Below are 13,923 nucleotides of genomic sequence, written 5' to 3' on the forward strand. Positions count from 1 at the left end.
ACAGGTCGAGAGTTTCTCTCATTCAAATATTCAGGGAATTCAATGGGGTGGGCAGCAACTATTTCTTTTGGTGTAGGATTCAAGATCAAGGGCTATCATCTGAAAATTAGAGATAGACCTCTCTGGAGTGAAATCAGTTAACAGAAAACACTGTCAATCTCTTTCCTATAAGACTGTCGGTAGAAGAGGGTGACTAGTTTTACCAAGGCTGAGATATTTGATTATTGTTAAGCAAAGGTATCAAGGATATATCATCAATGTTTACCACTAGTGCAAGCCTGAAATAGCAAGAGCACTTAATTTGAGAGCATAAACATTGCTGGAATTGACTGTAATGCTAATGGCTGAAGTTATTTGCCTGACATGTTCAGCATTAACCATGTAAGTGGAAGAATAAAAATTGAAACACCAGTAGGTGGAGATGTGCATGTGTGGTTCCATACAGAACAGCCATAGTTATCTTAAATGGTGGAGCAGGCTTGAGGGGCTGAATGGCCCACTCCTGCTCCTTGTTTGTATGCACTGCAGGTGCCTGCTCGCTTCTAAAGTCTAAAAATACTGGATCTCAATGTTTCGAGAGCCATATTGATCATGGGACATGGTTAGAACATTGATCACAAGGATAAACCATGGTGTAATCAAGAGCACATGCCAGCCTCAAGAGGAGAGGGTGGCCATTTTGATTTGAGACGAGGGTAAATTACTTCAGTGTGAGGTGCTGTGCATGACTGAGCCTATTTGTGAAGGAGCTTCTTTATTTCTACACACAGAGCTTGCTACACCATTCAAATACACCCAGCCCCTTTCCGAGTTGATACGTCTTTAAATATGTTTTAATCCAATCACCTAACGACTTCCCAAAACCTGGTTTCCTGATTCAATATTTAATTCAAAGGAAATCAGTATCCAAAGAACAAAATCACATTCTAATATGAGGGTGTTCGATGCTGCATTGTGGAGTACACTTAAATCTGAGTTTGAGGCATTTTCATTTCTTAGGAAATCAAGGGAGATGTGGAGTGGGCAGCAAAGTGGAATTGAGGCAGAAAATTAATCATAACCGTTTCTGAATGGTGCAGCAGGTTTGAATGATCTATCCCAGTTTTTACTTACGTTCTTAAGGAATCCATTAGTTGAGAAACGATCCTTTTCCAAAAAAACACAGTACAACTCTCCCACTTGCCCCTCTGCTTTTTGTGAATTTAAACAGTTTTGTACCCAAGAAGCTTTAACATCAGTGAAAAAGGGACAGAAGTGGATGAGGTGGAAAACCTTTCAAACTTGGTAATCCTATGTCCAAATCCTCTTAATATTAATGGGAGATGAAGGCTTTGTCATCTTACGCGTCATGTGTTGTAACGTCTAAACATAAAGATGGTACTTACAGCCACACTGATTCAAGTAGAATACCACCGTGAGTTCAGTATTGAAAACCAATCAAAACATTATCAATTTTGACACTCATGACAAATTGTCCCTTTTTGTCCATTTTTTTCTCCCATTTCTCTCTAACAGGCACAGCAATAAGGTGAAATCACAATGCCAAATAATGAGAATATAATTCAACATGCATTTCTTGGCCACTCTTGGAATATTGTGTGCAATTCTGGTCTCCTTCCTATTGGAAGGATGTTGTGAAACTTGAAAGGATGTTGCCAGGGTTGGATGATTTGAGCTACAGCGAGAAGCTGAATAGGCTGGGGCTATTTTCCCTGGAGCGTCGGAGGCTGAGGGGTGACCTTATAGAGGTTTATAAAATCTTATGGGGCGTGGATAGGATAAATAGACAAGGTCTTTTCTCTGGGTGGGGGAGTCCAGAACGAGATGGGCATAGGTTTAGGGTGAGAGGGGAAAGTTATAAAAGGAACCTAAGGGGCAATCTTTTCATGCAGAGAGTGGTGTTGGCATGGAATGAGCTGCCAGAGAAAGTGCTGAAGACTGGTACAATTACAGCATTTAAAAGGCATCCGGATGCGGACATGAATAGGAAGAGTTTAGGAGGACATGGGCCAAGTGCTGGCAAATGAGACGACAGTAGGTTAGGATATTCTAGTTGACATGGACGGGTTGGACTAAAGTGTCTGTTTCCAAGCTGTAAATCTCTATGACTCTATGCTTTCCTTGCCAGTTAATTCAGTTCCTTTTGGGCTAAGGAGGCCAGTATAATTATTTATAAACAGACAATTTTTTCGCAAGATTAATTTTGTATCTATTCATGGGATGTGGGCATTGCAGGCTAGGCCAGCATTTACTGTCCATCTCTAACTGCCCTTGAGAATGTGTCATTCCTGAACCCACATTTAGTGAATACAACTCCATAACACTTAACAGACGGTTCAGAACTGCTAATCTTTAATTTGTTTCCTCAATGACTTTATATTCAAACCAGCCAAGGGTTATTCATGCTTCCAAATGTTCAGTGATCAATACTTTTAACATTGAATCATACTTCCGTACTCAACAAAGGCTAACTATACGACAGTCTTGGGAACATTAATAGCGATGTTGCAAACAAAGTATTGAAGTTAGTCTGAGACATGATATGCTCTTGACTAACCCTTTCCTTGCAACTGGGATCAGGCAAGTACCACACTGGGATGATGTTTGCAGGACTTTTCCCCTTACTTCAACGGGGTCATAACCTTGGAAGCGCATGGCAGAAAGAGAATGCCCAAGGGCTGAAGGAACAGATGGATAATTTCATTGAATGTTTACAGAATATGGAGTTTAATCCAGGCAAGCGTCAGGTGTTGCACTTTGGGAGATCAAATGTTAAGGGAAAGTATATAGTTAATGGCAGGACCCTGACCAGCACTGATGATCTTGGAACCCTAATCCATAGCTCCGTGGAAAGAGCCACACAAGTAGACAGGGTGGTAAAGAAATGTATAGAATGCTCGCCTTTATTGGTCAGGGCATTGAGTACAAGAGTCCAAAGAGATGTTGCAGCTTCACAAAGTTTGGGTTACGCCACACTTAGATATTGCATTCAATTCCAGTCACCACGTTATAGGAAGGTTGTGGAGGCTTTGGAGAAGGCGCAGAAGAGGTTTATCAGACTGCTACTTGAATTCAAGGGAATAAGTTAGAAAGAGAGGCTGGACAAACTAGGATTGTTTTCTCTGACGTGGCAGAGGCTGAGAGGAGACCCGATAGAAGTATATGACATTATGAGAGGTAGAACCTTTTTCAGAACCTGGACAGTCAGAACCTTTTTCAGAGTTGAAATGTCTATTACTAGAGGACATGCATTTAAGATAAGAGAGGAAAGTTCAAAGGAAATGTGAGGGGCAAGTTTTTTTGCACTGAGGGTGGTGGGTGCCTGGAAAATACTGCCGGCGTAGTGGTGGAGGCAGGCACGATAGAGGCGTTTAAAGGGCTTTTAGACAAGCATGTGAATAAGCAAGGAATGAAGGGATATGGACCAAGGGCATTAATTAGTGGACTGACTCCACTCACAGGAACTTGTCAGGCTTCGGGCAAGTTTTAATTCCAAGATGAGTTTCTGGAAGCATAGCCTTTCCATCACCAGAACTTTTTCCCCATCTATAACTGCGATCAATTCGACACTTGACTCAGCTTATCGCTGCTGAAACCTTCAACCATCCCTTTGTCACCTCAAGACTTGACTGTTCTGATATGCCCCAGTCAGCCTCCCATTAGTGATCCAACACCCCACAATATCAAAATCACTAACATTACCTGCGATTCGTTTAAGATCTGCTGGGACACTGATGTGAAAGACAGGGAGCGAATCATACATTACTTTGTTGACCTCAACAAGAAAGAAAACAAGGATTACAACAAATGCAACCCATTCAAAACCCCGCTGCCTGTATCCGAACTTGCACTGACTACAATTCAGACATTCACCCACGTTTGCTGACAACTTCACCTCCTGGTTTGGCATCGTCACCATTTTAAAATGTTTTTAAATCCCTCTACAGTCTCATCCATCCCAGTATCTGTAACCTCTAGCCCCACAACCCTTCCAAGATTCTGTGCATCTTTTAATTCTAGCCTTTTGAACGTTCTGGATTTAGATCCACCTTTGGGGCTTATACCTTCAGTTCCTAGCACACTACATTCTGCAATTTCCTCCATACACCTCTCAGTCTCTTCTCCTTTAAAACGTTCCATAAAAGCTCCTTTTGAGTCAGCGTTTCATCATTCCTATGCAGCTCAGCATCAAATCTTTCCTGTAGTGCTCCAATAAAGTGCCTTGGAGATGTTTTACTAAGCCAAAGGTGCTCCTAAATGCAAGTTGTAGCTGTTCAGTTTTGAGAGAATTCGCACTTCTCTGAAGCAGTATTGAGGATAAAGTAGCCACAAAGCAATGAAATGTGCTCCTTGTTGTCTAAGAAATGCTGTCCTTTCCTTCTTCCCCAACAGAAAATGGAGCTGCTGTCAACACCCCACAACATCAAAATCACTAACATTACCTGCGATTCGTTTAAGATCTGCTGGGACACTGATGTGAAAGACAGGGAGCGAATCACACATTACTTTGTTGACCTCAACAAGAAAGAAAACAAGGATTCCAACAAATTCAAGCACAGGGTAAGCTTATTCCAGGCTGGCAGTTTACAATAATTGCTGATCATTTCTGTTGATTTAGGTTTGATAATGCTCTTGCTCTAGAAATCATCTGATAGACTCTTGCATCCTAAGGCTAACACTAATACTTGAGTTTATTTCAGATAATACACAGAAGCTGATAGTGGAAGACTGGAAATTGGAAAGCTTGGAACTGCTTCTTTGAATTCTGTGTAATTATCTTAAGTGAAAATAAACTCAACTATTTGTGTTAACCTGAATATAACAAATTGAGAGGAAGCATCTATCTAAATGGGCACGGCTCTCAGACTGTTCGTAAAGTCTAATTAAATTCTGAGCTCTGATCATAACAGAACTGAATGACTTTTCTCATTCACATCCATCTTATGATCTTGTGACAACTCTTCTGAGCTAAGTTAAACACGATGCTTTCCCCTCGTCAGCAACAGTGAAAAGCAAACAGGAACTGTGCCTACTAATGAAACACAAGGTAACCAAAAGCAACATCCGAAAAGAATAAAGATATTGATTCTAGCTGACCCAGATGGCTGCAGCAGGAACAGTTTATTGATGAGAAGGCAGCTAAAAGATTGCAACAACCATCTCTGACTGAAGCGAGGAAAACATTCTGATTGAAAATTTATTTCCAAATATGACCAAAATAGCAGCTGTTACCAGAAAGGACTTCAGTGGGACATAATTATTTCCTTGGAAGTGAGAGAGAGAGAGAGACATACACAAAGATTGAGACAGAAAAAAAGAGGCTGAGTGTCACAGAGAGAACAAAAAGAGAGAGAGACACAGAAAGTGGGAATGACAGAAACAGGGAGAGAGAGGGGGAGGAGGGTGCAGAAAGACACAGACAAAATAAGAAAAAAAAAGATAAACAGAGTTAGAGACTAAGAGAAACAGACAAACAATGACAATATAGAGACAAGGAGAGAGACACACACGCAAATACAGAGGCAGAATGAGACAGGGAGAAAGAGAAAGAGAGGATAGAAATGGTGACAGCTGGACACAGCAAGTGAGGGAGTACAAACAGTGCTGGCACAAATGGCTCAAACACTCTCCATTTCTACTAAGTCCTTGTTGCAGTGAAGGCTGCCAGGGTAAGACTGGATGTCTTGCTTCAGATCTGGCTAGTTCTTGCTATGCTTACTCTTCCTCAGTACAATGACTCAGATGCATAGTAAGGAGAGAGATTTATGAATGCACCCCCTTCTATCCACTTACATAATGACCTCCTGTACTGAAGGTGTGGACTCATGCTGGGTCAAGCTGTACAAGCCAGTACTGCTTTGCCATTCCTGGGAGGAGAGCAAGAACCATTCAGCAGAAACCTGCAGATGGGAGACAGTAGCCAGGTGCTGTGAGCTTGGCGCATTTCCCGCATGTGTTATTAACACCTGAAGATTTTCGCTTCCCCACTGAGAGCCATATGGCTGACAGAGATGGAGAGAGGGTGCACAAACCAAGGTTCTGCTTCACATTGCAGCAAGTTGTAGCCGAGCCAGCCAAGGATGGAGAGCTGGCGAAGACTGAGTCGTACAACAGAGAGGTATTGTTTGTTCCTCTCTCCTCCAGCTGAGGCTACACCTGCTGAATATGAAGAAGGTTGTTTCACAATTTGAACAGGGCTCAGAGATTCCCGTCCCTCTAGCTCATTCGCTCTCACTTGTAGACAATATGTGTGGTCTAGAAAACAATTAATCACAGTTGATCAGAAGCTGCCCCCAGGGAACATTGCTGCTATTACACATTACTTATTGTAATGATTTGGAATGAAAGCCATCAGCTCCTGTCTAATTGCACTGGCATTCTCCCACTTTGCAGCTCACTCAAACCCCCGCAATGGAACCATCATTTGCACTCTGGGGGCGTCTGACTGACACAGATTGATTTCTTACATAATCAGCCACGATTCACGTGGGATGTTTTCTCTAACCAGCTTGACACAGGTGATGTGTCTGCAGTTCACTCCAAGGTATCTGTTATTCTATATATAAACAACCCGAAACCCTCAATTAGTTTCCAGTCTGTAACTCACTTTCGGGTACTTGTTATTCTATAAATAAACATCCTGAAACCCTCAATTATCTTCTAGTCTGTAACTCACACTCGGGTACCTGTTATTATATAGATAAACAACCTGAAACCCTCAATTAGATTCCAGCCTGTAACTCACTCTCGGGTATCTATTATTATTTAGATAAATAACCCAAAACCCTCAATTAGATTGCAGTCTGTAACTCACTCTCGGGTATCTATTATTCTATGCATAAACATGCAGAAGCCCTCAATTAGTTTCCAGTCTATAAATAACTCCCAAGTATTTGTTATTCTACATATAAACCACCCCAAAATCCTCAATTAGATTCCCATCTGTAATTCATTCCTGTGTATCTGTTATTCTATATAAAATCACATTTTAATGGAAGTCTAACTCACTCCAATTATCTGTTATTCTATATAAAACCAGACTGAACTCCCCCGATTAAATTTCAGACCATATCTCATTCCCATACCTGGGTATCTACTCTGTAAAGAGAACATTGTACATCTTGCACTTAGTTTCCAACTCTTGAGCACAATTCCAGGTAGCTATTATTCTATATGTAAGACACACTGAAGCCTCAACTAGATTCCAGTCTGTAACTCAGGGAATCGATTATTCTATACGTAAACCACAGTGAACCCTTCGATTTGAAATCAGTCTGTAGTTCACTGCCATGTACTTATTATTTTAAGTATAAATCATCTCAAACTTCTCAATTCAGTTCAAGCCTTTAATCAACTCTCTGATATCTGTTATTCTATGTATAAATCACCCTGAACCCCTCAATTAGATTCCAGTTGGTCCTTCAGTTTTGGTTGTCTGTTGATCTAAACATTAACAATCCTAACCCTCCATTAGTTTCCAGTCTGTAACTCATTCCTGGGGATCTGTCATTCGACATATAAACCAACCAGAACCCCTTGATTTGTTTCCAATGTGCAACTCGTCCCCTGGTATTCTTATTCTATATATAAACCATCCTGAAGCCCGAGATTAGATCCCTGTCTGTAACTCACTCTCGTGTGTGGGTCAAAACACAGGCAAATGGAACTAATTTAGTTTGGGATTATGGTCGGCATGGATTGGTTGGACCAAAGGGACTGTTTCTGTGCTGTATAACTCGATGATTATTCAATATATTAACCACACTGAATCTTCAATTAGATTCCTATCTGTTACTCGCTGCTGGGTATCTGTTCTATATATACATCATCTCAACCCCTGAATTAGATCTAAGACTGTAATTCACACCTGGATTTGTATACACTAACAACCCGAACACCTCAACTAGATTCTTGCTTTTAACTCATTTCTGGATTTCTGTTATTCGAGATATAAAGTCCCTTCCCTCCACCCCGAATTAGATACCGTCTATATCTCATTCCCATACCTGGTTATCTGTTATTGTACACAGAACACCATGAACCCCACCATTAGTTTCCAACTCTGTAGCTCACTCCCAGGTATTTGTTATTCTATATATAAAGCACATTGAACCCTCAACTCACTGCCAGCTACCTGTTATTCTGTGAATAAACCACCAGAACTCCTCAATTTGAAACCAGCCTGTAATTCACTGCTGCCTGTTATTCTAAATATAAACCACCTCAAACCCCTCAATTCAATTCCAGCCTGTGCTTAACTTCTGGGTTTCTGTTCTTCTACATATAAACCACCTAGACACCTGAATTAGATTTCCTGTTTCTCACTCAGTCTGGTTGTCTATTATTCTATATATTAACAACTCGAACACTTCATTGAATTCCAGTCTATAATTCACTGCCATGTATGTCATTCTACATATAAACCAACCAGAAACCTTTGATTCCTTTCCAATCTGTAGCTCACTCCCAAGTATCTGTTATTCTGTACATAAACCAACCAGGACCCCTCAATTTGTTTGCAATCTGTAATTCATTCCTGGGTGTCTGTTATTCTATATATAAACCATCTGAACCCCTCAATTTGAATCCAGTCTGCCAATTACTCCCAAATATCTGTTATTCTCTCTCTATAAACCACATTGCACCCTCAAATGGATTCTGGTCTACAACCCATTCCTGGCTACTGATACATGACAGTTTGCACGAACAGCAGTGTGCTGTTACACCATACACATGCCCTTGTGCTCCCTGTATTGGCTTATCAAAGGCACCATTTCTTCGATTGATGCATTTAATATCTATATTTAAAAGCTGGATGCTTTGCATCTTTATAAAATCCTGACTTGTGAAAAATACTGAGGTCGATGAAGGATATCAAAGCCTTGTCATTTCTGATAGCTAATTTGGTTTATTTCTCCCCTCCCTTGCTTCAACCTGCATTCCAGTTTAACAAAAAACGGCTCCACAAGCATCTGTTGCCTTGGAAACCATCATACATAGCTGAATTCCTGGCAGAATCTAGCCTCAGATTATTACTGTATCTGATAGATATGAACAGAGGTAGCAGTTCACAATTCCCTCACATTCAATGTCCTCACACTCAGGAGTATATGAATATTTGCTATAATCGCAATCACACAGGGTCTGAAGAAAATCTCTTTCCTGTGATGTTGGTGGAAGGATAAATTTGAGACAAAATACCTGCTTGACTTTGATTTAATGCAATGAGATTTTATATCTCTGCCCAAGAAGGCAGCTGGGGCTGCAGTTTGTACCAGACTGCAGCAATAACCTTGATATCCACACTCAGGTCCTGCACTGCGATTCAAGTGCACAGCCATGTGACTCAGAGGCAAGAGGTCTACCAACTGAGCCACAGCTGACACAATGAACGAGGCAGAAACAATGATTGTTGAATTCTTGATTACCAAATTCATAATTCATGAGCATGTATTAAATTTATAGTGCACCTGCCTTATATAGGTATCACAATTTAAGAATTAGGAGCAAGATTAAAGCCATTTGGCTCCTCGAACCTGCTCCACGTTCACTAAGATCATGAATGGTCTGACTGTGGCCTCAATTTCACATTTCCACCTACCCTGTGAGACCCATTAACGTTTTAGTTAATCAAGAATCTATCTACCTCGGACTTTAAAATATTCAATGTCCACGCTTTTACCATTCTCTGAGGAAGAAAATTCCCAATGCACACAATCTTCTGACAGAAAAGCATTTCTCCTCATCTCTGTTCTTAATTGGAGACAATCGCTGCACCCTGCACTGCCCACCCACCATTGATAAGCTGTCACTCTCTCACATGGGAAAACATTGTCTCAGTTTCTTTCTTGTCAATTCCCCTCAGGATCTTCCATGCTCAGTACAATTGCCTCTCATTTGCCCAGCTTGACCAACCTTTAAAATAAACCATTTTGCGCCCCCACCCCCGCAACCCCAACAACCTGGGGGCCAGTTAAATGATCCTTCTATGCATTGTTCCTGAGACCAAAGCTGTACATTCCCGAAGCAGACACTGGACTCTGTACTATGGTAGCAACACTTATAGAGTCATAGAGATGTACAGCATGGAAACAGATCCTTTGGTCCAACCCATCCATGCCGACCAGATATCCCAACCCAACCTAGTCCCACCTGCCAGCACCCGGCCCATATCCCTCCAAACCCTTCCTATTCATATACGCATACAAATGCTTTTTAAATGGTGCAATTGTACCAGCCTCTACCACTTCCTCTGGCAGTTCATTCCATACACGTACCACCCTCTGCGTGAAAAAGTTGCCCCTTAGGCCCCTTTTATATCTTTCCCCTCTCGCTCGGTTAGACTCTATTCCCTTCACAAAACATGCATTTGCCTTCTTAATCACTTGCTGCATCTCTATATAAACCTGTTTTGTGATTCATGTACCAAGATGTCCAGATTCCTGTGTTCTGTAGAATTCAGAATTGCTGTCCATTCAAAGACTGTCCTTCCATTCTTTTTGCTGAAGTCCACAAATGTACATTGCAGTGTACTCTACTAACCAAAATTTCCCCCGCTTGCTTAATTTAGTTCCCTTTGTAGACTCTAAAACTACCTTGTCCTTCTGATGACCACCTGTCCTGAGGACAACAGCAGAGGCAAACTGAGAATATTGCTGCTTGTGATTAAACTGAATGAAGATGAATTGAAGGTGGAAGTCCAGTAAAAATGCATGTCCAATGATTTCTTGGACTCCAACACTCACCAATGTCACACCTCACTGAATCTTCAGTGACAAAACCAAAGCAGAAAATGTTGGAATACCCAGGACTGCCAACATCTGCAAGGAGGAACAATATCAGTAACGATATTTGAAGATTTTTAATTTTCAATCTTGTCAGTCCCATTCTACCCCTGGACCCCTGATGGTTATTGTTTCCTCTGAATCACCTGTCCACATTTCTTTTGAAATCATTCATCTCCTCTGCTTTCACCACTCTGGTAAGCAGTGAGTTCCAGTTCATTACCATCCAGGATCTCAAACAATTCTGGCTCCCATTTGGGGTGTATTAATTGCCAAATAGTTTAAATCTCTCTTTCTTCACAATCAACCCAGTCCTTGTGCCATCAGCTCATGGGAACAGCTTTCCTTTGACTACTTTACCTAAGCCTGCCATAATCTTGTTCATCCCTATCAAAACTCTTTGCCTCCTCAATCTCCTCTTCCGAGTGGATCAACCCCGGCTTCTCGAACCTAACTTTGTTGCTAAAATTCCCCTACCCAGGAACCATTCTGGTCAATCTCCTTCCACACTCTCACATCCTTTCTTAAGTATGGTGACCAGAACTGGACTCGGTTCTCTGGTTCGAGCCTAACTAGAGCTTTGTAAAGGATCAGCTACTCTACCTGTTTTTGTACTCAATACTTATATTTGTTCTCGGACTCTGCTTATTATGGCTTGGTGATGATTGGGCATTAGGCAGGAACTTGGGCCTGGCTTGTATTGAACGTGACTGGAGAAAGATCAAGTAGCAAAAATATGAAACAGAGAGTGGAAACATACAATTAGTCCCTTTAATCTATTGTGGAACATGAGTTTAGCTGGCAAGGCCAATGTGCATTTCCAACCTTAAATGCCTTTGAACTGAGCACTTTGCTCAGTCATTTCAGAGGACAGGTGAAGAATTAACTACATTGCAGTGGGTCTGTGAGTTACATGTAGGCCAGACTGGGTATGGATGGCAGATTTCCTTCTTTGACAGGCTACAGTGAACCAGTCTGCATTGTGGTAAAGAATAAAGCTTACACCTAACCAGAAAACTGCAAAGGCTGTTATAACACTGTTCCCTGTGTTGATCATTGTTTCCCTGTGCAGACACCAAGCTGTTGGTTCAGATAGAGCCAGCACACCCGTCAAAAGCAGTTGAGCGCTCATTTAACTGCAGTAATGAAGGCTGTGAAGAAACCATTATCCTACAGAAAACGAAGTTCAGGCTGTAATGTAAGATACGCTCTGCTGAGCTTAATTGGAATTCAAAGTCTCTTGGCTGAGACACCTCCACATACTGAACTGATCATGTAGTCCTTCACGGGTCAGTGACAGGCTCCCTGCTTCTTTGCCTGGACCTCATTAAGCAAAGCTATATCGGGTCGGTGCACTTAGTAGTGTCACGCACTGCAACAAGGCGAAATGGCTCCATGATTTGCCGAAATCACAAATGAAGAAGGACTTTGACCAAAAGGTTGGGGAGGTCAGGGGGACAGAGACGATTTTGAAAGATCGGATCACCACAATGTAAAATGCGATTCTGTATTTTATACATTGCAAATGAAGCCAAGAGAAAACCACTTGAATGTTCACTGCAGTTTCTTTTCCACAAACCTCAGCATTCAAAGTATTTTTAGAGGACAGCACTCCAGATTTTAATCAAAGCAAAGAACTGCGGTTACTGGAAATCTGAAGCAAAAGCAGAAATTGCTGGAGAAACTCAGCAAGTTTGGAAGCATCTGTGGAGAGAAAAGAGAGTCCAGTGTCCCTCCTATAAGAAAGCTGTTGTGAAACTTGAACCTCTTACAAGGATGTTGCCAGGGTTGGAGGGTTTGAGCTACAGGGAGAGGCTGAACAGGCTGGGGCTGTTTCCCCTGGAGCATCAGAGGCTGAGGGGTGACCTTATTAGAGGTTTACAAAATCATGAGGGGCACGGATACAGTGTATAGTCAAAGTATTTTTCCCCATGGTAGGGGAGTCCAAAACTAGAGGGTAAAGGTTTAGGGTGAGAAGGGAAAGATTTAAAATGGACCAGAGGGGCAACATTTTCACACAGAGGGTGGTGTGTGTAATGATTGAGCTGCCAGAGGAAGTGGTGGAGGCTGGTACAATTATATATAAAAGGCATCTGGATGGGTATATGAAAGGGAAGGGTTAAGAAGGATATGGGCCAAACCCTGGCAAATGGGATGAGATTAGTTTAGGATATCTGGTCAGGCTGAAGGATCTGTTTTTCCACTATACAACTCTATAACTGTGACTCCAGTGACCCTTCTTCAGAAGCAGTAGTAGCTCAGACTGTTCACTCATTCCTTTCCTCCGTTCCCTGTCTTTAGCAGATACATCACCTTTTCCTAACTATTGTTCTGAAGAAGGGTCACTGGACTCGAAATGTTAACACTACTTTCTCTCCAAAGATGCTGTCAGACCTATTGAGTTTCTCCAGCAATTTCTCTTTTTGTCCCTGATTTCAAATACCTTATGGTGTGATGAAGTGCTTCTTGACACTGCCACCTGAAAACTCGAGCTCCAATTTTCAGTTTATTTTCCCCTTTGTTCTGGGCTTACCTCATTAAAGGATATAACACAACTTAAAACTAATTTGTCATTTCAACCCCCTTGATAAGATTACCCTGCAACCCTCTCTCTGTCTCTCTCTGTGTCCAATTCCCCTTCCCAGACAGCACACTGGCAACTGAGGACCTCTATGTTGATCCATGCTTACATCCAGCAAAGTACAGCGATGGTTTACTGTTGTCTTTTGCAATCAGGAATGTCTCTGTGTAACCTGCCACTGAAACATGTTGATCCTCAGCCTGCCTGGCCGCACTGTCAATGCAGCGTCCTTGGCTCTTAAGTCCATGGGTGGGAGCCATATTCCGAGCTTCTGTTGGTCCATATCCCAGTGTAGCTATCCACTGTGTCACTTGGACTGCTTCCACTCTCGTCTCCCACTTTAAACATCTTCCTTCTCAATTCTCTCCGCAAACAGCCTGAAACATTTTGCCCTCTCGGCACTGATATCATTACGGTGAACAGGCAATGTATCTCCTCCGGTTACAAGATATTCTGCAAAGTGGAGATGTCCTATACCCCACACAGGGTTGATCAAAGAAGCTGAACAAGCAAGACTTGCAACCGTTTGTACTCCAGCTGTCTCGGCATTCAGGCCAA

The 13,923-nt window shown here is 41.9% G+C and overlaps 1 protein-coding gene across 4 annotated transcripts in view; it reads left to right on the top strand.

Annotated features, from left to right (window-relative positions):
• LOC140459759 (phytanoyl-CoA hydroxylase-interacting protein-like) overlaps positions 1–13,923 on the top strand; it is a 52,536-nt gene that overhangs the window by 30,475 nt on the left and 8,138 nt on the right. For all 4 annotated transcript variants that reach the window (XM_072554261.1, XM_072554260.1, XM_072554262.1 and 1 more), the window contains one exon: positions 4,393–4,560. In XM_072554261.1, the coding sequence (XP_072410362.1) occupies positions 4,396–4,560 (165 nt within the window). In that variant the 5' untranslated portion in view covers positions 4,393–4,395. The remainder of the gene's footprint in view (positions 1–4,392; positions 4,561–13,923) is intronic.

The sequence above is a fragment of the Chiloscyllium punctatum genome, chromosome 35 (genome assembly GCF_047496795.1).
Source record: "Chiloscyllium punctatum isolate Juve2018m chromosome 35, sChiPun1.3, whole genome shotgun sequence".
In the NCBI taxonomy this organism is placed as follows: Eukaryota; Metazoa; Chordata; class Chondrichthyes; order Orectolobiformes; family Hemiscylliidae; genus Chiloscyllium; species Chiloscyllium punctatum.